General features: G+C 58.3%; 1 protein-coding gene across 10 annotated transcripts in view; it reads left to right on the forward strand.

Moving 5' to 3' along the window:
- Window positions 1-21,950, forward strand: part of AJM1 (apical junction component 1 homolog) — a 35,775-nt gene extending 13,825 nt beyond the window's left edge. For 3 of the 10 annotated variants that reach the window (XM_044992445.1, XM_044992444.1, XM_044992443.1), the window contains exons 2-3: window positions 2,494-2,579; window positions 6,134-9,586. In XM_044992445.1, the coding sequence (XP_044848380.1) occupies window positions 6,196-9,492 (3,297 nt within the window). In that variant the 5' untranslated portion in view covers window positions 2,494-2,579; window positions 6,134-6,195 and the 3' untranslated portion in view covers window positions 9,493-9,586. Of the gene's footprint in view, window positions 1-2,493; window positions 2,580-3,357; window positions 3,493-6,133; window positions 9,587-18,200; window positions 19,436-20,845 lie in introns of those variants that run through there. The other 7 variants (XM_044992449.1, XM_044992448.1, XM_044992450.1 and 4 more) reach the window with 4 other exon arrangements.
- The last annotated feature ends 1,423 nt before the right edge of the window (window positions 21,951-23,373 follow it).

Consider the following 23,373-nt stretch of genomic DNA (forward strand, 5'->3'; position numbering starts at 1 on the left):
CCCCTCCTGCACCCCAACCCTCTGCCCCAGGTCAGAATTCCCTCCTGCAGCAAACTCCATCCCAGAGCCTGCACCCCTCACCCTCTCCTGCACCCCAACCCTCTGCCCCAGGTCAGAATCCCCTCCTGCAGCAAACTCCCTCCCAGAGCCTGCACCCCTCACCCTCTCCTGCACCCCAACCCTCTGCCCCAGGTCAGAATCCCCTCCTGCAGCAAACTCCCTCCCAGAGCCTGCACCCCTCACCCTCTCCTGCACCCCAACCCTCTGCCCGGTCAGAATCCCCTCCTGCAGCAAACTCCCTCCCAGAGCCTGCACCCCTCACCCTCTCCTGCACCCCAACCCTCTGCCCCAGGTCAGAATCCCCTCCTGCACCAAACTGCATCCCAGAGCCTGCACCCCTCACCCTCTCCTGCACCCCAACCCTCTGCCCCAGGTCAGAATCTCCTCCTGCACCAAACTCCATCCCAGAGCGGCACCCCTCACCCTCTCCTGGACCCCAACCCTCTGCCCCAGGTCAGAATTCCCTCCTGCACCAAACTCCCTCCCAGAAAGAAACTAATATAACAGCTGTTCTAAGGTAAGAAGGAGGCTATTGTGAATGAGCTTAACTATATTCTACATGTTTTAAGAGTGAAATGTAACCACAGAACGTGTTTGTTAATTAAAAGGCAAGTTCAGCACAGCGTTAATAGCCTCGATGCCATAATTGTGATAATTTTGTTTTAAATTAGGAAAAAGACTCGTATACAGGGCCCCACAAAATCTAATAGCCACGGCCCACAGGAGGGTTAATCTGACCTTGCCTCCCCCCACATCAATGCCGCACTTGTGAGCAATGTTAACCTCTCCTTGCAACACCCAGGCCCTCCTCCTGTGCCTCCCCCGCACACACTGCTCCTCCACAGAGAGAAATAGCACAGCGAAACCATGGCAACTGTGTGCTCCAGCGGGGATGCCAGCACCATGAGCTCAGCACCTGCTCCCAAGGACCCCAGGACCCGGCTGGGCTGGGTGCCACTCACTGGCCTTTGCCAGGCAGCTGGGTTTCAGTCTCGCTCTGCTCAGCCCCTGGGCAGGGGAGCTCAGGGCCTCGGGGGCTTCAGTGCATCACAGCAGAGGTGCTGCTGGGGGGAGGGGGGTCCTTTTAACTCCATCCAAGCCCCGGGGCTGAGCACGTGGGGTGATCTGTAGGGGCCACTGGCACACGTATCTGGAGAGCAGAGGGCAGGGGGCTGAGTCATAGGCACTCGCTGGCCTTGGGTGCTGAGGGGCTGTGCCCCATGCTCTGACTCCACCACTCATCAGCCCTTGCTCAGGTGTGTTGTATGAGGGCTCACACGCTGCAGTGCTAGTCTCTACAACTAGCCACCGACTAGCAGAGTCACCCTTGTTAGCACTTGGCTGGGAGACTTCCAGGGACAGCTAACATGAGATGATGGCATTCTCCTCGTGCTGTCTTTCACGAGATCAAGGACTGGTCACCAGAAAACTCCTCCTGGCACTTCTCCCAGCAATCTTCCAAATTCCAGCTCACTTAGCTTCCCTCTTCATAAAGTTCCCCTGCACTTCCAGTTGGACAGCTGCTTAGAATGCACCATAGCACAGCTGGGAAACAGCTCTGGTGTTCTGCTCCAGAGGTGGCTGCCTGCTAATGCTGGCTGACGTGACAGCTGATGGTGTGTAGTTTGCAAAGCACTCTGGGAGGTGCAGGAAGGAAAGATTTTTGTCAATGGGAACTATTTTCCCCAGCAGCGTCACCACCAGTGTTTAATTTGTGCCGAGGCCTGGCAGTTCAGAGCCCTGGCCCCTCCGGGCTGGTTCCTCTTTCATTACAAATGAAGCACTAGTCACCACGGAGAGATCCAGCATAGATGTTGCAGGAAGGGCAAAGGGGTGCAAGCAGCAGATCTCTTGAAGCCAGTCACAGCCCAGAGATGGGGGAGAGGGCCAGTATCTTAATTCACTGCCTGGAAAAGGGGGTGTCTAGTCTCAGCTCTGACCCCACCCCGGGGAGGCCATGCTGTAGTGATTTGCACCCACCAGGAAAGGTCTTTGATAACCCACCATGAGACACTAGCCAGGATAAGAACCTGGGCTTTCCAACACCAAAGGCACAAGCCGCTGCCCCTTCAGAGGCTGGGGAAACTCCTCTTGCTGTGACCAAGTAGTAGGCTGATATCCTCTATGCTGGCTGTGGCCCCTAGAGGGAGACATGCTCTCTCCACTTTCCCAGGACTCTGGAGCAGAGGCTCTTACTCCTGGCAGGATAGTGGCCATGTCACTTTAAGCTGCTTGGTCCTCTCTCCGCCCAGGGGTGTAAAGTGCCACAAGATCTCCGTGTCTGTACGGAGCTCCCCAGGGAGATGCAGTGTGGACCGGCACAGAGGAGGGACCCCAGGGCTGAACGGGGCTGGTGCATGGAAGGCCCAGCTCCTGCCCTCAGGAGACTGAGCAGTAACTTCCTGGATTCATTTGATGTGTTTTATTTTCCAGCCCCAGAATGGATCCCAGCATGGAGCTGACACAGCAGCCTGTGCCAGCTTTGCCCATCCAAATACACACCACTGCCATCAGACCAGGTAGGAACAAAAATGCTGTCCCCAACTCACTTCCTGCTCCAGAAACCTTCCCAGCCTCAGGCATCTGAGGCGAGTTTTGATTTCTTTAGTCCCCCTGGTCCCAGACTGTCCTGCTCCCCAACACAGTAATAACGGGGAGAGCAGGACTGAACGTATGATTCAAACCTTTACCAGGGCTTCAGACCAAATACGTTCTCTGGAGTCTAACACAAGCTGGCTCCCTGCCCCTCACACTGGTCTGGCATTACAAACCACGGCCATCTGCCCACAGCACCACCATCTGCGATGGGGTCAGCTTCCAAAGCACCAGCCTCTGACCCATGAGCTGAGCGAGAACTAGCTGTAAGGAGCAGGCTGTGGGCAGTAGTTGCAGGGGCCAGCACTAGAGCAAGGCATATGCCCACAGCATACCAGTGTATGGTGCATATGACCCTGCTCCCCGGAGGGAGCAGAGCTCCCAGCTGCATTGGGTCCCCTGCTGATTCCCTAGAAGCCCCACTACATCCTCAGGGACCAGATTTTAGACACAAATGCCTGTGCTTAAAATGCAAAGTACCACTGCCACCCTTGAGCCATGCTGTGTGCACAGGCCCAGAGGGTGTCTGCACATGCAGAAATGCTGCCATTCATGCAAAACACATGGACGCAGGCATATAACTAGGTGTGCAAACTGCACAGCTGGGTACGCAAAGCAGGTGACCGTCTGAGCAAAATCTGCAGTGCGGCACTCCTATTTTGCACACATAACCACATCTTTGCACATGGGTTCCCCATTCAGGCACCTGGGTCTGAAAATCTGGCCCCAGGGATACGTGGAGAGAGATTCCCTGTGGCGGGGGAGAACTCTAGCCAGGAGAACGTCTGCGTCCTGGGGTATCCCTGCCAAAAACAACCCTGCAGAAATAGAACTCTTGTGAGTGTGTGGCAAGCTCTCATCCTACCTGGTTCAGGGACCTGCACTGTAATGGAAGGTTTCTATGCACATGGTGTCTGGGACAGTGGTTCTCAATCAGGGGTATGTGTACCCCCGCAGGTACTCCGAGGTCTTCCGGGGGTACATGTAGAGATTTGTCTAGTTTTACAACAGGCTACATAAAAGGACTAGCGAAGTCAGTAAAATTTAAATTTCATGCAGACAATGACTTGTTTATACTGCTCTATATACTATACACTGACATGTAAGTGCAACATGTATATTCCAATTGATATTTTAGAATTATATGGTAAAATGAGAAAGTCGGCAATTTTTCAGTAACAGTGTGCTGGGGCCCTTTTTATGTCTGATTTGTAAGCAAGTAGTTTTTAAGTGAGGTGCACAAGACAAATCTGGGACATCCCTCGACCGGGCTGTGTACAGACCACCCTGCCGAGCTCTTCTTGTCAGCCCTGGGGGTGATTCTTGGGAGAGGTAGGACAGGGCTGCAAGTGTAATGCTGACAGACCCCGGTTGCTGGTGGGTGGGATTGAACCAGGGACTTCTGGAGCTTAGTGTGTGAGCCGCTACCGCATGAGCTAAAAGCCACCTGGCTCTTAGCTAAGGCGGCAGAGCAGACTCGTTTAACTCTCTCTCGCTACGTGGTCTCAGTGCCACTAGATGGGACAGAACCCCACCCCCAGAAGCGGGTTACACAAGGACCATAAAGGTGATTCTTGATTGAGGCTGCTGGACACAGACGGTCCCTGTGGTTCTCTCTGGCTCTTTAGCTTCCAGACGAACACAGTCTGTGCTGCCTAGTGCCACCAGACAGATCTCTAAGCCCAGACCAAGGGGGAGGGACTTCTGACTACACCACCAGCCCTGTATCCCAAGCAGCATAACGTTGCTTTGACAGGCCCTAGACAGAGAGCTTAGACCTTAGGGGGATCTGGGGGGTCCCCCAGAGCTGAGCTCTCCAACACTGCTTCATTGCAAGCATCCTATGTTTACATAAGCCTATGCCAGGCAGGTAATTAGCCATGCCCATCATCCCCGATACAGCCGTGGTTGTTTATCCCATGCATGCAGGTGCTGGTTTACACATGGCAGTGTGGGTCTGTGTAGAGCTGGTCAGATTACTGGTTGCAGAGACGCGATGTGTGGAATTTGGCCAGCTGATTTAACAAATCCCTGCCCTCTGCTCAGCTGGCTGGGGTTGTCTGCATACTCGCCACTGTTTATCTGTGATGTACCACTGGTTGCGTAAGTCACATGGTGCTGTGTTTGCTTCCTCAGTGGGCGACTGAAACTTACAAAAAGGAGAATAAGGAATTGCTGCACTTGTACAAGAAGGGCTTGGTGCTGTATAGGGCACGAGATCCACTCCCTGCCCCAGAGCCCATGGGCGCAATCAGATCAGCACAAGGCTGGTCCAGCTGGGACTCAGACAGGTGTAAATCAGCAGTAATTCCACTGTGGTCCATGCCATTCTGCGGTTCAAACAAGAGGAGGATTGGGCTCAAAGCAGGCTGGCCGGAAGCCAGAGAGGGAGCAACTAGGACAGGGCCTCTCTGTTTCCATGATTCTCTTTGCTCTGGATGTTCTGTTATCAACTCCCTCTTGGTGGGTTGGCAGCAGGGAATGAACGGGCACTGATAAATTCACCTGGCTGGGAATTTCTTTCTTTCTTATGAAAACTGCACTTCCTGAAATATTGACATTTTCCACAAGAAAATCTCAATTTTGCTGAAACTTTCCAATTTGCTTTCAGAAAAATCAGAATAAAGTAATTCCTTTTGGATCAGTTTGATGTTAATCTGTGTCCACTGGAGCTGTTGTGGTGTCTCATGCCCCCCCACTTCTTCTCTATGAGTTAAGCTCTCTGGCGGGAGTACATCACCCATGATGCATCACAGCCTCCCTCTGATTGAACTGCTGTGTGCATCATAGGAGTCACATAACCATGGTGCATCATGGGAGGTGTAGTCCAGTCAAGGAGTTCAACCAGTAGGGGAGGATGGAAGCATGCGTCACTGTGACACCTCAGATAGGCACAGATTAAGGTCAAACTAAGCTGAAACAAAATGTGGCAACATTTCTGAATCAAAACTTTCTATTTGGCAAAAAATGTTGATACATCAACTTTGCTGTGGCCTGATTCAGAATTAAACAAATGTGGGAATAGTGAAGTTTCTTGCAGAATGAAAATTCAGATTTTCAATCCTCTCTGTAAATCCTGGGCCATGCATGCTCGTGGTGTCTCTGGTATGGCCCTGGCCTCTGGCACTGTAGTGTCTGAGCACTGGATGCCCTTGGTCACAAGCAGACTGGGCACTCCTAAAGCAACAGCCCCCTCCCCCGCCACCAGGCGTGTGAATAAGCCTTGTTCTCGCCAATTCTGAACCAGGCCGTGGCTGTAGGGAATTCCCCATCACTGTCTCTGCACCATTCGGCCAGCTCCAGTTCTTACCCCAGCATGGACACTTTTGCACATGTGCCTACTAGACTCACCAGCATTGCCAACTCCAAGCATTGCGGGATCATGAGTCTGGCTAAAATTCAGGAGCTTTCAAAAATAACCTGTTTAGAGCAGCCTCTGCAGAATGAGACTCAAGGTCCCTTCTCTCTCCTGTTGCAGGGCTGGCTGGCTTCCCCTGAGATGATCTGAAGAGGAGCTGGAGAAGGAAGAGCTTGTTTAAGATGACACGAACCGACCCACCTGACATACTGGTGTCTACAGTGTATCAAGACCTAGAGGTGAAGTGCCCAGCACCCAGGGATCCCATCGTCTGCCAGCCACTGACACAATGTGACGCCTTAATGTCGGCGTCTCTGCCGCGCGACCCGCAGCCCTTCAACAAGCGCCACTGTAGGAGCTTTGACTTTCTTGAGTTGCTCGACGACCAGCTGGCCCCTGCTCCTGCTATGGAGCGCCACTGCCGGCACCCGGGCACCCCCGAGCCTTCCTCAGGCTCCGGAGGCAGGAAGGCTCCTCCCAGGCCGGACGTTCAGAACACCAGGCCACCCCCTCATGGCAGGGAAGGCCCCAAGGAGCCATTGGCTCGGGCGGAGCCAAAGAGGCGAGCGAGGTCCAAGAGCGCCCCTCGGGTGAAATCCACCTTCACTCCCATTCCCATCCAGATGTCGTCCTCGTCTCCCCCCATGCCGGCCAGGCGGGGACGGGAGGCTCTGCGCCTCTCCAGGGAGCCTGCGAGGACGGAGACGTCCCCGCGCAGGGGGAGCGGATACGCACCAATGAAGGCCCCAATGAACGAGGTGCACCCCATCAAGCTGCAGCCCCAGCGGAGCAGCACCAGCCGCATCTCCCCACTATGTGTCAGCAGCAACTGCCCGGAGGAGGCCCCAGGTGGGAGGCCGGCCACAAGCCTGCATGTCAAGTGCCGGATGGACATGAAGCCAGACGAGGCGGTGCTGGTGCACGCGGCACACAGCCTGAAGGCCCAGAGCAGGATGGAGGTGCCATCCTGGCCGAGGCCGCCTGGCGCTATCCGGAGCCTGACCATCCCAAGCAGCAGGCAGGTGTCCGTGTCCCGCACTCCCACACCCAGCGATTCCTACAGCGGGGAGCACAGGCTGCCCTACCCCAACGAGTACTACGAAGGTGACCCCCGAGGCCAGGTTTACCAGGCCGTGCCCTCCCCGCAGGACTATCCCGAGAGGGGCTGTGTGACCTTCTCCGCTCCTAACGTGCCCACCAAGTTCTTCTACACAGAGGAGCCAGCCGGGTGCCCTGGCCTCGGCATTCCACTGAAAAGCTCTGGCTACGAGGCGTGTCCTCGCCCATACCCAGGGCGCCACCTCCCTCCACAGCCCTTCTACCCGGAGGACCCAGCCAAAGGTAATATCCACACCATCCCACCCAGGACTTTCTACGTGGAAGAAGCTCGGACCTACCCCATCCAGGAAGCCCCTGCCCGCACCTTCTACAGAGAAGACCCTCGATTCTACACCTCCAGGGGCATGCCCACCAAACCCCTCTATGCAGAGGACCCCAGGATGTACCCTGCTCTGAACACCTCCTCCCGGTTGTTCTACACTGAGGATTATGGCAAATACCATGAGAGGGAATCCATTTCGCGGACGTACCCTCATGCCCGTAGCACCCAGCCTTTGCAGTTCAGCGACTGGTACTGCCCGGACCGGGGTGCACTGCCCTACCAGACCTTGCAGATGTCCCGCTTTGCACCTCATCCCTCTGGGCAGGAGGCCTTGCTTTCCTCTTGGCATGCCAGCTACAGCGCCAACCAGCCCCGCCTAGGCACAGACACCCGGCATTACTCCAAATCCTGGGACAACATCCTGGCGCCCAGTGTCCGCAGGGAGGACCCCATGTTCCGCGGGCGCAGCTATGAGAACCTGCTCGCCCGGGAGCAGCACCGTGCCTTATCCCCTGACGACCGGCGGCAGCCCGTGGTGATCAATCTGTCCAGTTCCCCCAAGCGCTATGCCGCGCTCTCCCTCTCGGAGAACTCCATCATGGAGAAGATGCACGCAGACGGTGGGCGGTGCCCCCTGGGCCGCTCCTGGTTTGTCACCCCAGAAATCACCATCACCGACAATGACATCAAAGCCAATGGGCTGAGCAAGAGCGAGAAGCGCTCGGCCAGCTGGGATATGCTGGATGCCGGGCGGGATGGGCATCGCTCCCGCGCCGCACACTGCTACTTGGATCCTACTGCCAAAGAGACCATCCAAAGCAGCTCCGCCCGCCAGCGCAGCCTGGAGCAGCTGGACGAGCTGATCACAGACCTGGTCATCGACTCCAAGCCCCCGCCCAGCCGCCGCCCCAGCAACGGGGACAGCCTGACAGACCAGCTCAAGAGGCTGATCGACAGTGACGCGCCCGGGCCTGCCAGGAAGCTGGAGGCCAGGAAGCCGCTGCCTTTATTGGTGGGTGGTCCCAGGCCCACCAAGGAGCAGCCGGGCCCGAGTTCCTTCCACAGAGACGTACGCAGGGAGCAGGGTGGCCGCTCGCTTGCCATGTCTGCCTCCAGCAGCAGCTTTGAGAAGCAGCAGGATGGCTGCTCCCCGGAGCTGAGCGCGGACGAGGACGACATGATGATGTGTTCGAATGCCAAGTGCAAGCGCACGGAGACCATGTTCAATGCCTGCCTCTACTTCAAGTCCTGCCACAGCTGCTATACATACTACTGCTCCCGGAGCTGCCGCCGCGAGGACTGGGACACGCACAAGGAGAGCTGCGTCTATGGGCGTATCGGGAGCATCTGCCGGCACGTGCTGCAGTTCTGCCGGGAGAATGCCGAGGTGCACAAGGCCTTCTCGCGCATTGCCAAGGTGGGGTACCTTTCCCGGGGGCGAGGGGTGCTGTTCCTGGGCTTCCCCAGCTCAGGCTCAGCCGAGAACTTCCTCCAGTTTGGCTTGGAGAGCCTGCTGATGTCTCCCACCTACCTGTCCCTGCGGGAGCTGGAGGGCTACGCGGAGAGCCTGGGGGATTATGCCCGGGAGTTGGGGGTGTCTGGCAGCCAGTACGACCCTGAGGAATGTTTCCTCTTGAATGTAACTGTGGCCGTTGGACAAAAAGTGCCTGTGAGGCCATCCCCCAAGGTCCAGGTGCCGACAGTCAGGAAATACGCCAAGATGGCCTTAGCCTCCTCCAGCCCCGAGAAGCAGATCCTGAAGAAGGAACGGGACATGGAGACCTTGATCCTGACCCCCCCGCCTGGCACGGCGGACCTCGACAAGGAGGGGGAGGAAGGGCGGAAGGCCCGGGAGGTCTGCTTCATCAACATCCAGCGGGAGCTGCGGATCCGAGGCGTCTTCCTGCGCCATGAGTTCCCCAAAATCTACGAGCAGCTGTGTGACTTTGTGGAGAGCAACAAGAGGTTCACGCCCACCACCATCTACCCCATTGACAGGCGGACCGGAAAGCAGTTCATGTGCATGATCATGGCCGCCTCTGAGCCACGGACCCTGGACTGGGTCGCCAGCCCCAACCTCCTGGACGACCTCATGTGACCAGCGCTGCCGCACCACACAGGCCTCCTGTTTAGTCCCCTTTGTAGACAGGTATTTTATTATTGATGCACTAAACTGGTCAGTCAGAATCTTCCTACCCTTTCTAGCAGATAACTGTTGGTGCGTGGGTCCCGGGGAGGCCTGGGAAAGCTGCTGTCCTGATGGGGTGGCACAGATCCATGGACTCCATGGGACTCAGGCCACCTGCCTCTGTGGCCACTGACTAGTCAGGGCAGGATCTGCTGTGCTCTCTAGATCCTGGTTGGCCTTGGTGGGGATAGAGGGGTGGGGCGATGTGCTATGAGGAGAGGGCTGCTCCGTGGAGGGTAACTCCAGTGCCACAGGTCTGTCTCTCAGTGAGGGTCTTTCACTGCCTTCTCTTTGTTTAACCTGATTCCCAGGTGGGCTTGGCCAAGGCACAGGGCAACAAGTGACTGGCCTGCAGGTGTTCTAGTAACAGCTCAGCCTAGAACCTGCGGCCCTGCCTGGTCCTACTTCCTAAATCTAACCACTCGACAACACGGCTACCTCTAAGCAAGTGTGGCCAGAGCTCCCTGCCATGCCCACTCCATCCCACTGCCTAGACACCAAACTCCCACGCGGCCAGTTCCTCTCCCCCATCCCCTCGCCGCCTTGTTTAATTCTGATGACAGCCAGGAAGGGGCATGTTTTCAACCTGGCCTCTGCAAGTAGCCCCAGTGTCTTAGCCCAGCGGTTCCCATTTGTCTGCAGGGCTGCATAACTGTACCTGGAAGGGGGCTCGGGGCCATGCCTCGGCACGGGGGGTGAGTGGAGAGGGGGCTTGGGAGCATGCCAGGGGCTTTGGATTATGCAGACACGTTTGTGTCTCTCATTTGAAAATCTGGCCCTATGCGTCTGAGTCTCTATATAGCACGTTATATGGGACGAGTCTCTATACAGTGCGCCCCCCACGTGGGCTCTATATGGGACGAGTCTCTATACAGTGCGCCCCCCACGTGGGCTCTATATGGGACGAGTCTCTATACAGTGAGCCCCCACGTGGGCTCTATATGGGATGAGTCTCAGACCAGCGTGAACACTAGACGGTCTCTATGCAGCATGAGGCTCTATACCGCAGTGGCGTAGCCAGGATGGGACATTTGGGTGGGTTCCAACTTTGGGTGGGTGGGCAATGACGGGGAGGGAGGACCTTACCGGGGGTGATGGATGCTCTGGCCAGGGGCCCCCTGGGGCCCCAGGCGCGCACCCAGCTCCGGGAGGAGACTCTGCTCTCCAGTGGCAATGGCTCCTGTCACCGCCCCAGGCCGGGCCTGGCCCCCGCAAGTGGCAGACCTACCTTTTTTGAGGACTCCTTTGCCTCCGCTGGGTCGCCTGAAGCTCGCCCTCCTCCTAGTGGTGGATTAGCCACTGGGCCAAAGGGGCACGCCCAGGGGCCCCAAACAATTGGAGGGCCCCAGAAAAATGGGCACTGCCACCGGGGAGCGGGATTGGGGTGGGGGGGTGCTCCAGCTGGGGAGTGGGGCGCTGGGGCTGCAGCGTCGGACGGAGCAGAGCAAGCCCCCGACCCTGCTCCCTGGCTGGAGCACTGGGCAGAGTGGGGTAAACCCCCAACCCCGCTCTCCAGCCGGGCAAAGGGGAAAGCCCCCCACTGCCCACAGGAGCACCAGGCAGGTGGAGCAGAGCCAGCCCCTGCGCCCCAACCCTGCTCCGCGGCTGGAGTGCTGGGCGGGCAGGCAAAGTGAGGCAAGCTGGGGCCGGAGCAGAGCTGGGGCTGGGGGATGGGCCGGGATGCTACGTGGGTGGGCCACGGCCCTCCAGGTCCACTCGTGGCTACAGCCCTGCTGTCCAGTGTGGGCTCGATACGCTCTGAGTCTCCATACAATGTGTGCTCGGTACGGGCGCTATCCAATAGGCTCAATCCAGTGCACGCTAGACAGTGTCTCTACAGTACGAGTCTCTGCGGTGTGCCACAGAGCTGGTCTTTATGCGGCATGCGGCTCTGGAGCTCTCCATACAGTATGAGGCTCTAGGTGGTCTCTAGGCAGTAGCATTCCCTCCCCTCAGGCCTGTGCACAGCTGCCCACCTGTCCCCACATGCTGCTTCCACTTGCCAAAATCCCCCTGGTCCCTCTCCAGCCCCTCCCAAGTGCTGAGTCAGCCTCAGCTGCCCACACCAGGGCCCCGTCCTGTGGGGTGCTCAGGCCCTGCAGCGCCGTGTAGACTGGGGCAGGACGCTCTTGCTGTGCCAGGCCAGCATGGGAATCTGCTAGTGCCTGACTTAGGGTGGAGGCCGTGAGGCGTAAAAGTTCCAAGACACTTGATGCACTTTATCTGTAACTGACAATAACCCACTTCCAGGGCAAAGCCAGCAGCGGCCGCCCCCAGTTCTCCCCCCAGTAGTAAGGCCCAAGCCCACCTCCCTCTTCTCCATTGCAGCAGGGCATTCCCACCCCTCCCAGCATACCTGGGCAGGGAGCCTGGTACCCACCTGGCCCTGTGTGCAAAGCCAAGGAAGAGCTCTGAGAGGGCTGCGCTCCCTGGGTTGTGTGTGGCCAGCTCCTCTGGGAATGGAGGGGCCCCAGGCCCAGGTGGGTCCGGTGCTGGCTGCCCGTAGTGCAGGAATCCTGGGGGAGCGGGGGCCCTGGAAGCCATGGGGCCTAGGGCTTTCCAGTGAATCCTGGGCCAGCCCATGTTGCAGCAGGATCTAGAGCGAGGTTGGTCTCTGCATTCTCATCGAGAATAGAACTCCTGAGACAGGCCCAGCGGGAGAACTCCTGCCCCTGGGCTGCCCTTGCTTGCGGCTCAGCACCCCGTGCCGGAGGAGCACTGCAGAAGGGTGGCCTGTTTCTGGTAGCGTCTCCGCCGCTGCTCCTCTCCAGGCATTGCGATGCCACCTGGGTCCCCCAGGGGCTCAAACCCATCTGGAGTTTTGCCCAATTTGGTGTCCCTAGTGGAATTCAAAGCCATGCTGCCGCTCCCCGCTCCTGAACTTCACTGATGGTATTAACGAGCGCTGAGCCTAGTGCAGGGCTGAGGTGGGGCCTGAGCCAAGAGCATTGCACAGCCCAGTAATTCTTTCTCTGATGGCCCAAGGCGGGAGTGAGCCCCAGGCCCGGCCCGGTGGAGGCAGCTGTGGTGGTGGAAGAGGGTGGCCACAGGCCAGCTAATGTCAGTTGGGGAGGGGTAAGCAGCGCCACGTGCGGGGGCTCTGTCCCGGAGACAGCCGCTGCCAGGCATCCCTGCACCTCTCTGCAGGGGGCAGGAAGCAGGGCCTCAGCCGCCCCACCCAGACATTGCCGCCCCCTGCCCAGCTCCTCGGTAAATGAGCCAGCGGGTCCCGAGCCAGGATTTATCCTGCTGCACGCCAGCCCCGGCTCTCCGCGGCTCTCCGGGGGCCACCTTCCTGGAACAGCCTCTTTCTTATGGCCTTGCTCTGGCTTCGGGACTTACCGCGCCAGCAGCCCTTGGGTTTATTTGGGGAGGCTCCTTCGTGGGGCCGTGCAGAGAGCGAGCAGACGCTCCCCGTCCTAGCCGGCACCTTACCCACCAGCCTGCTGCAGGGAGAGCTCCGCTCGCTCTGGCTTGGGCGGGGGGAGCAGGTGTCTCCCTGCCCAGCAAAGGGAGGCTGTGATCTTTGCCAGGGAGCTACTGCCCTAGGCCGGGCCCCACTCCTGAGTGACGGGAACTGCTTACTGCAGGGCCCCAGGGCCCGAACAGCGGGATCACCAAAGAGCAATCCCGGAGGCAGATCGGAGTGCTGGACTGGCCCTTTCCGGTGCTGCAAACAGCCCAGCAAGTCCAGGGTTAAATTAACCCCACCACGTGCCTTTGCACCTCCCTGGCATCGGATGGCCACAGTGCCAGCCGGGGGCTGTTTTTCCACCTCTCCTGTTATTGCCATCTCTGAGTGTGCCACAGGCCTGGGCTAGCGGGACAGCTGCGCTCTGCAGCAGCCACCCCATGGTTCAAAGGGTTAAAGCTGTTGTGAAGGGAGGGGTCTGTTTGGGGGGTGCAGACACCTGGGGGGGTGGCGCACGTGCTTTCAGGGAAAGTGCCAAATGTTTTCTGGTTACACTTCTAGGCGAAGTCCAGCGCAGCTGCTGAGTGGGGAGGGGAGTGAACGCTGGCGTGCAGGGGGCATGGCATGGACGTGCATGGGGCAGGGATCGTGCGAGGTACAGGCATGGATTACGCGTGCTCGTGGGATTGGTGTTTATGCCAGCACACACCTGCTGGGGGAACCTGGCTCTGAGGGGTGGGGGTAGGGGTGGCCTGTGTTTTAAAGCAGGGGGGCTGAGGGGGGTTTCCCAGGGGCTGCCCAGCTGGGTCAGTCCTTACGGCAGAGGCTGGGTTTAGGCTGCAGTTTCTCTGGAGGGGCTGCTGTGCTTGTGCGCAGGGCTGGAAATCAGCTGGGCCTAGTGTAAATACAGCCCCGCTGACTGCCCCCTGCCCACAGGCCGGAGCCAGGCGTCCTGTGGGAGCTCCCCCGCCCTGCCATGCAGAGGGCATCCCCGGAGCTCCCTGCTGGTGGGCTGGGAGCAGCAATGAGCCTCTCCCAGAGGGTGCAGGCGCAGGGCACGGAAGACGGGGGATGAGCACCTCTCACTCTGGCCTCCCTGCCATTGGGCTGGTGCTGGAGTCGCTGCCAGGTCCAGGCAGCAGGTGACTGACCCATGAGGACGCTCACAGCTGCTGCCATCCTTGTTTCTCCTCTGTCCCAGCAAAGGAGCTTGGACGATTGCCAGCTTGGGCTCTGCCAAATCCTGCCTGGGAGCATCTCCTGCCCTTAGCAGGATCCCTGCACATGCTGCAGGGCTGTGTGCCAGAGGAGCTCTTCCCTCCCTCTCCTCAGGGTGCTCCCTGGCGTAAAACGGGGCTCATGGAGGGAAGGCTGAGGGATGGAGGGCCACGGAAGGCCCCTCCCTGCAGCCAGGGCGGGTATCTCCGGATTGGGTCCCTTGCCAGCCTTAGGACTAATGAATTCCTTGCAACCTAGCAGCTCTAACCTCAGCCCCTACCCCGCTGTGGCACTGCCCAGCCAACTTGCTGTTTGAAGCCAGCTGCCTGCGGTGTGTTCCCCATCTCCCGCCCCCCACCGCCATCTTGAGAGCCCAAGGCGCTCGGCTAGCTCCCCTCCTGTTCTCTGCAGCAGCAGCAGGTGCTGCCTAACCTTCCCAAGGCGTGTCCGGCCTGCCTGGGCCACGGGATTTCCCGCAGGGGCCCTCGTGTGCTAGCGTGTCCATGACACCAGCCTCGGGGTCCCAGCGAAGCACCCCAGGCTGTGGCAGTGCCCTGCACTCGGGGACGGGCCGAGACGGGGGCCACACAAGAGTCGTGGTCTCTTTGGAGTCCAGGGAGCTTCTGCTCAGCCCAGCTACTTCCTTCAGACTCCAGCACTGCCCCCAATGCAGCAAACCCGCTCCCGTGGCTGGAGCTCCCCATGGTGTCGGCCTGCCCATCCTACCCCCAAACGCCCAAGCTCCAGAGCCAGGGGCTGGCAGGCGACCAGCCGGCTGAGCGCTGCATTGGAGCAGGAGGGGTGGAGCTGCCCAGAGCTACCTGAGGATGGGCGAGGGGGAGAAGTGGGGGGCCTGTTTAAGGTACGCTGGGGCTGGGGCTGCTGGCTTGAAGTGGTTTCCATCATCTAGGTTTACAGCTCTCAGCACCCCCACTGTACAAGTTGTTCCAGCGCCCCTGGGTGCAGCAAGCCCCTGCCATGCAGTCAGCCAAGCCCAGAATGGGGCAGTGGGGAGCCGTGGCTCTGCCTATGCGCCAGCCCTTCTGGGCCCAGTTGTTCCTGGGCAGGGAGCTCCTCCTCTGTGCTCCGTCCCAAAGGACGAGGGACGAGCCGTCACCTCGCCCCGTCCCCTGTTGCTCCGTCCCAAAGGACGAGGGACGAGCCGTCACCTCGCCCCGTCCCCTGTTGCTCCGTCCCAAAGGACGAGGGACGAGCCGTCACCTCGCCCTGTTCCCTGTTGCTCCGTCCCAAAGGACGAGGGACGAGCCGTCACCTCGCCCCGTCCCCTGTTGCTCCGTCCCAAAGGACGAGGGACGAGCCGTCACCTCGCCCCGTCCCCTGTTGCTCCGTCCCAAAGGACGAGGGACGAGCCGTCACCTCGCCCTGTTCCCTGTTGCTCCGTCCCAAAGGACGAGGGACGAGCCGTCACCTCGCCCCGTCCCCTGTTGCTCTGTCCCAAGGGACGAGCCGTCACCTCGCCCCGTCCCCTGTTGCTCCGTCCCAAAGGACGAGGGACGAGCTGTCACCTTGCCCCGTCCCCTGTTGCTCAGCTGAGCTCCACCATCATCCCAGGGCTGCACCATGTGGCTGGAAGCAGCAGGTGCCCCTCCCCACGCCCCACCTCGACCAGAGAGCCCACCCTGACCTGCGGGGATACGGCCACTCGCTCCTGGGCCGGGGGGCCCACCGGTGCCAAGTGAAATGGTGGGTTTGCTGTCTCTGGTCCCCTCCCCTGGCTGGATGCATCTGAGAGCCTTCCGCACCCCTGCTTTTGGTGGGGTCCTGGCACTAGTCGTGTTTTAGATGGGGTCTCTGCTGGGTTTGCAGCTCGCCCTCGCGCCAGAGCCCAAGACGGGTGCAGCTCCACATATGGATTCGGGGGGGGGGTAATCCCATTGGACAAGGCGAATGACTTTTATGAGTGTTGGCGTCTCTCGGGTGCACTCAGACTGTCAGATGCCAGCCGCCCAGCGAGCGTGGCCAGGACAATGTACCTTAGCAACAGCCCCCTGCTGCAGCGCCTGTCTGGGGGCATTCGAGGTGGAGCCGGCGGGAGGTGGCCTGGATTCCAAACATCTCAGCTGTGCAATCACCCAGCAAAGCCACAGGTGCCAGGCCAGCAGCTTTCCCTCTCCCTGGCATCTTTTCTGTGGCGATCTCAGCTTCTCCAGGCGGATGGGAACGTAATGGCAGAAGCAGGCCGGGGGGTCGTCTCTTTCATGCAGTGGGACTCCAACAACCCGGACGTGATGCCAAGTCCAGCATTTGGCTACAGTGTAACATCAGCTGGGCTTAAAACCAAAGCACCAAGTGATCCCTCTGCTGGCACGGGCCGAGGCGGAGGGTTGACGAGGTTGAATTGCCCTCCCCACCCCGGGGGGGCCCTGTGAACAGCACCCACCTGCAGGTTGGGGGTGCAGCCTCCAGGGCTGTCAATCTTGGAGCGCTGTGTGCCCTGGTTGCTTCAGTCATTGGCCCATGTTCTGTGGCTTCACCCCCTTGGCTGAGGTTTGGGTCGGCTGGGATCCCCCCCCCCCCGTTTGTTCGTTCTAGGGCCCTGACCTCACCAGCGGGGGGGGGGGGGGGGCTTTTTGTTGCTGTCACCCCCTGGGGTTTCAGGCGGCTGCCGGCCCTGGCTCTTCATTCTTTGCCCAGTGACAAGGCTGGCTGGCTCCGGGGGCCCCCTCACTGAGCGGGCAGGGCGGTGTTGCCCGTCCCAGCACATAGTGACCCTGCATCCAGCGCCCAGCTCCTGCGTGGCAAAGCCAAGCCACTGGGCCACGGTGTGCAGCCACCAGTTCATGCTGCTGAACGCGCTGCTTGATAGTCCTGGTGAATGCAGCCACCCTCCACGGGCCAGGCCAGGCCCTGCCCATGCCGCCCCGCCCCGCCATGGGCTGTGAGCAGGACCTTTAGATTCAACCCACAAGCCTTGCCTGCTTGAGCTGGAGGAGTAACTCCACTACCGATAGCAGCAGGAGGCTGTTGTCCTCTAGTGGAAGCAGCAAAGAGTCCTGTGGCACCTTATAGACTAACAGACGTATTGCAGCATGCGCTTTCGTGGGTGAATCCCCACCTCATCGGATGCATGTCACAGGGAGCACAGGGAAGCCAGCCTGGTGTAAATCCAGACTGACCGCACTGGCAGCAGGGTTCCCAGACCTGCGACTCTCCTCAGAGCCCTCCCTTCTGGGTGCATGCTGGAGCTGGTGCTTCCTAGGGAAGCAAAAGGGAGCTGCCGACAGGTCCCCTGGTGGATCCACTCACCCCTTGTGCCCAGGCATAGTGCGCACCCTGTGAACAGAACAGCTCCTGTTCTGCTCCCACCTGACCCGGGTGGGAGAGCACAAGGATCGGCACCCAGTGAGCATGCAAAGCCAGGGGCAGGAGACCTGTTGTGCAGCATTAGTACTGCCACATGCTGGTTGCGTACTCAGGGGCCAGCCTGAACCCCGCTGGCGGCAGATGCAGTTCCATTGCCTTCAGCGCTCGGGGGGGCTGGGTGTGAACTGGCCCACGCCTTTGATTGAGGTGGAATGAGAGAGGAGTTGAGCAGGTTCCAGTGCATGGGAACTGCTGCCCCTTTGCTGCTGGGAGCCCCTGCCGCCTCCGCAAGGCTGCTGCTCTAGGGCGAGCTGCTGGCCCAGATACGGGTAGCAGCGTGTCTGCTCTCTAGCCCTGCTCTTCCCTCTGCAGATGGGCCCTGCATGGTGCCCCCAGGGCTGCCCCTAGTCAAGCCGCTGACTGGGGTCAAGTGAGCCGCGGGAAAGTGCAGCTGAGACAGAGTCAGGTGCTCTGGAGTTCTAAGTCCTGAGTTGAAACTGATGCAGTGCGTGACCTTGGACAAATCACTTAACCACTTTGTGCCTCAGTTTCCCCCATAAGTTGGGGGTAGAATCACCTACCTATCCCCGAGGGGTGGGGGAGGCTGCAAAGACGTTTGTGTTTGCTGAGCGATAGGTATTAGCAATATTCTCCTTGTCCCTAGGGCTTGAGTTCTGAGCCAGGGCAGCCCCACCTTTTGGGGCTGCCTCAGCCAACAAGAGAAGGGGGCACAAGTTCTGCCTCATTTACAATGCAAAGGTGAAGTGAGCAGCAAGAGGGGAGCAGTGCAGAGACGCCGATCAGCTGCCAAACACTGGACACGAGGAGCTGAGACCAAATTCCTGCATTCCCAGCCCATACCCTCAGCTGCCCTAGTCAGCATCCATGTCAAGTGAGAGACGCTGACTTACACCAGACGAGGATCTGCCCCAGGGAACACCATGTGCCCATTGCTGTGTTACAGGTGCACTGGGGAGGTTCACCTAGGCAGTGGTTCCCAAACGTTAGCAAACCAAGGGCCCCCCAAGCCACCCACTCAGCCCCGGGCCCCGCCTCCACTCCATCCCTTCCCCCAAGGCCCCCTGCCTCTTTCCACCCTCTCCCCCAAGCATGCCCGTCCTCGCTCCTCCCCCTTCCTCCCAGGCCCTCCTGCAGGCCATGGAACAGGAGGCACTGAGAGGGGCGGAGGACCCACAGGAGTGCCCTCGCAGACCCCTTTGAGAAACGCTGACCTAGAGGGAATCCTAAAGCTTTCCCTCTCCATGCTGTTGGCTTCCCTTCAGCACAGGCCGTGCAACCCACGGGTCAGGGTCAGTTTCCATGCTCTAGCTGAGGGCTGTTGTGTTTGGGTTGCCAAGGAAGTGTGCCAGCCTTTAGAGACCAGTCCGTTTTGTTGTCTTTCCTGGGACCGCCCAGTCCTCTGCCATCTCATCAATGCTCATTTCTTACCAGCCCTTCTTTTGCGGCCAAGTTTGACTCTGACCCTTTCAACTCCCTGGGGTTCATGCTGGGGCTGTTAGGGTTTGACCCCCGAAGCTTGGAGCCACAGGTGGCCTTGGATCTGTGCCTGGAGCCTCCCTGGAGGTGAAGGGGGGGGTGTTGTTGTAAACTGGGGGGTATAAGCCCCATTTGCTGATGTGTTACTGGCCATGTGAAATGGAGAAGGGAGTTTGAGAACTGACCTTTCCCCTGGACAATTCTGTTACCCACTCGAGGCACTTCCATGGGCTCAAGATGTAACACCGGCACCCCCACCCTTGCCCAGTTCCCAATGCTCGGGGCGAAAGGCAGGGGTGGCTCTAGCTTTTTTGCTGCCCCAAGCACGGCAGGCAGGCTGCCTTCGGCGGTGCGCCTGTGGGAGGTCCCCAGTCCCGCGGATTCGGCGGCGTGCCTGCGGGAAGTCCCTGGACCCGTGGATTCAGCGGTGTGCCTGCAGGAGGTTCCCGGTCACGTGGATTCGGCAGCGTGCCTGCGGGAGGTCCCCGGACCCGTGGATTCGGCGGCGTGCCTGCGGGAGGTCCCTGGACCCGTGGATTCGGCGGCGTGCCTGCAGGAGGTCCCCAGTCCCGCGGATTCGGCGACGTGCCTGCGGGAGGTCCCTGGACCCGTGGATTCGGCGGCTTGCCTGCGGGAGGTCCCCGGTCATCTGGATTCAGCAGCTTGCCTGCGGGAGGTCCCCGGTCCCGCAGACTTGGCGTACCCACTGCTGAATTGCTGCCGAATCCACGGGACCAGTGGAATTCCCACAGGAGCGCCGCCGAAGGCTGCCTGACTGCCGCATTCGCAGGGACCGGCAGGGCACCCCCCACGGCTTGCTGCCCCAGGCACGCGCTTGGAGCACTGGTGCCTGGAGCTGCCGCTGGCGAAAGGCACCTGCCCTTACCCAGTGACTAATGCTCTGGGCGAAAGGCACCCACCCTTACCCAGTTCCTAGGGCTCAGGACATAATCTTCTGCGGGTCTGCAGGGTCTTTTACCAGTGAAGGAGCCTTACACAACAATAGTCTCTATTTATTAACAGCTACCAAAACAGAACACACTCGCTAAGCAGGCACTGCTCACCACTCCCAATAAGGCAAACAAACTTTTCCTGGTGGCCAGGCAGGATCAGGTCATTTGGGGTTCCAGCTTCTGCACAGTCTGATTGGCAGGTGTTGAGGTCAGGCAGCTCTGATCTCGGGTTGTGTCCTGGAGTTAGGTGCTAACGAACTTCCTTTTGGACCCCAGTTTATACAGTGAAACTTGAGTCCTGCTTAGCTCTACCGTCACCAACCATTGTAAACTGAAGTGCTGCAAGACAGTATTTTTCACCCATCCTAGCCCATTACGAAACCATTCTTTACCCAGTCAGAGCCCAGCACCTGAGTTGGTTTAAATCTTGCAAAACTAGTTATGCCACAGACAGAAACGATCAAAGAACCAGACAGAGACCCTACAGATAAACAGTAGAGAACTGGGCATTGTAAAGACAAAACAATAGAAGTAGAGATTTCACAACACAACTGTTGAGAAGTGACTCCTTGCGAGGCAGAATGCTGTCAACGTTTTCTTTAAACATTTTAAGCTCTGTTTCTTTATCTGGTGGTGGTGGCACTGTTAGGACAGGAGCACATTCTTCACAGCCCCATATTACATTGTTTGGATGTAATTTAGAGGCAATGCGAGGATGTGACTCTCTGCTTCTTCGCTCATGGCTGCAACTGTCCTACTGTGGCTGCAGAAAAGGCCTCTGACCTTACAATATGGGGAGCAGAGGGAGAAAATGACCTTGCTATGGAGGGTGACGGGAATGTTCTGTCCTTGACCACAGGGAACCACCGAGTGTTGCTGCCATCTAGAGAGATGGACCAGAACTACATCCCTGGATCCAAACATCCTATCTCCCAAGCCCCTGATTCAAAGGTGGAGGTTCCACATGCAGAGCCAAATGGAAACCTCCCCAGGTGGCAGGGTGCTCAGGTGGTGCCCATTATAAAGAGACATCCAGCTGTGCATGCTGATCCCTGGTTTTGGTTCATGCCCTTCTCCATTCTGAGCGCATCAGTCTAGGATTTCACCTGTTGGCCAGGGAACTTCTGACCATGCACCAGAGCCACGAGCAGTGAGTTTGGGCCTGCCCAGCATCAAGGGATCAAGTCAAAAACACTTGAAGTTATTAACTAGCATTGGAATGGAAACCATCAGTTCCTGTGCCAGGCTGCTGGGTCAGCCAGGGGTGTCCATGCCACCGCTGGGAGGCGGCACCCTCAACGACAGCACTGTTGTGGGGAGCTACCACCCCACTGCACCAGCTAGATAGTGCCCATTAGCTGAGTAGATGCGCGTTTGTCTTCTGTAAAAGCTGAATAGTTGGGGCAAAAGTCAGGGACTCCTGCCTCTCAGCCAGCTGAGTTCCTCCCCAGCAGCGCTGCGGTCAGTGGGACTTCCTGCCTTTCATCATAAGGCCAGGTGGGCTTTTCTCCTCCACACCATCCCAGTCATCGTAAGTTCCCTCCCCCATTTCACCTGCAGAGCTGTGACTTCCTCCTCTTGTGGCAGCAGGGGAAACTGGGAGCATCTTTGTCCTGGTTTTGCACTGTCTGGGATCCTATCCAGGCTTTAACCATGTTTCATGGCCAAGATCCAAACAGCTCCTCCAGCTACACAGCTTCAAGGTCATGGTGGATCCTGATAGCTGCAGCCTCCTAATCTAACAAACAATAAATAAAAAGACTGAAACTGCATCTTCTCAGCTGGGCTCCCTGGAGGGTTTTACCTAAACGGGACAGAATTCTTTGATAAATGCATGTTCTATTTATTTCCTTTTTAAAAATTATGCATCATATTGAAGAGTCGGATCACGACTCCTCTTGTGCAGAGCAGAACTAGGTCTGTATTTTCTCACGTTTCGTTGTATCATTCCTGCTGGTGTCCCACGGCAAAGTTTCTGAGGTAAACTTATTATGAGAGACCTATTTACTTTGAATATCCATAAAGTATAACTTGAATGTACAGCCGTTGTCTGCCTTTACTGACTTGACTGGGCAGCAATAGTTTTGTGAGGAAGGTGCTGATCTTGTGAGGGAGGCAGGGGAAACCTTTCCTGCTAACATCAAGACAGAGTCCGCCTGGGGCCAAAAAACACTTAGCTGGAATGAGATACAAAGAAAAGGAACTATTAGAAGCTCTGGGACATTAGAGGAGTGATGGGTGAGTGACCATTTGTAAGTGTGACAAAGTGACGTGCTGCAGACAGAAGCGACACATGCCTGGGGAGCGGGGATCAGAGCCTGGTCCATCCACCCCAAACATCTACGCCTCTGCTACTTGTGTGGGAGGCAACTCCAAAAGCTGGCAGAAGTGGTAGCCAGCCACGAGAGGGCAGCATCCCCCATACAGACTCCAAAAGCCAGTACACTACAGCACCATCCTTACCCATATATAGGTGATGCCAGTGACTAGAGCACAAACTTGTCAAGAAAATGCCCAGGTACAGAGGATCATCGTCAGTTCTATTCTGAAGGCTTAAGCAATGCACAAACCACGCGTTGGCCGTTGCAGAGGAGGGATGTTCATCCTCAGTGAGTGAATCGGTTTGTGCTACCCAGATGAGCAGAGGTGCAGACCCTCTGTTCTGGGGAACAAGGAGGAGCCAGGCTGTCCCAGGCCTCCCATATTATCATAGTGCTTCAGACCAGGAGGGACCACCAGATCATCCAGTTTCACCTGTAGATCACAGGCCACAGACACACGCAGCACCTCCCCACCAAACCCAGCTACCAAAGGCATGGGGGGGGGGAGGGGCACAGAACTTCTCCCGCCTGGGGCCACGAAGATCAAGTTCCTGCCAGGGCTGGGGCTGGGTGGAGGGAGAGAAGATCGATCTCCTGCCGGGACCTGGTGGCGAGGGGGGAAAGCATACTCTTCCCCGGGCCAGGGGAGGAGGGGGGCAGCGAGCTCCCCCGGGGTCGGGGGGGCAGGGAGCTTCCATGCCCCCTCAAAAGGGGTCAGATTTAAATTCCTGTGCATGCCCCTGCCAACTACCAAAATTAGACCAAAGTAACAGCCCCAGGGCCCAAAACCAGTCTATGCCACAGGGAGGGACTGGGAGGCAGCAAGGGGCGCCAGTGTTGAGACCCCCACCTTGGGGGCACAGAAATGATGAGAGCTAATCCTGGCGTGATGCACCCACCCACTGCTCCCTCGTGCTCATCCTGGGACCGTTAACTCTTTGAACGGCAGCAGCAGGAGGCTCAGGCAGAAGCAGGTTGCGTTACACTGGCTGCACTTGCTTTATAGGCCCCCGTTATTAATGCAAAAACATAAAGGAGCACGACACTGGCGTACGGGGAGAACCGC

The sequence above is a fragment of the Mauremys mutica genome, chromosome 18, assembly GCF_020497125.1.
Source record: "Mauremys mutica isolate MM-2020 ecotype Southern chromosome 18, ASM2049712v1, whole genome shotgun sequence".
In the NCBI taxonomy this organism is placed as follows: Eukaryota; Metazoa; Chordata; order Testudines; family Geoemydidae; genus Mauremys; species Mauremys mutica.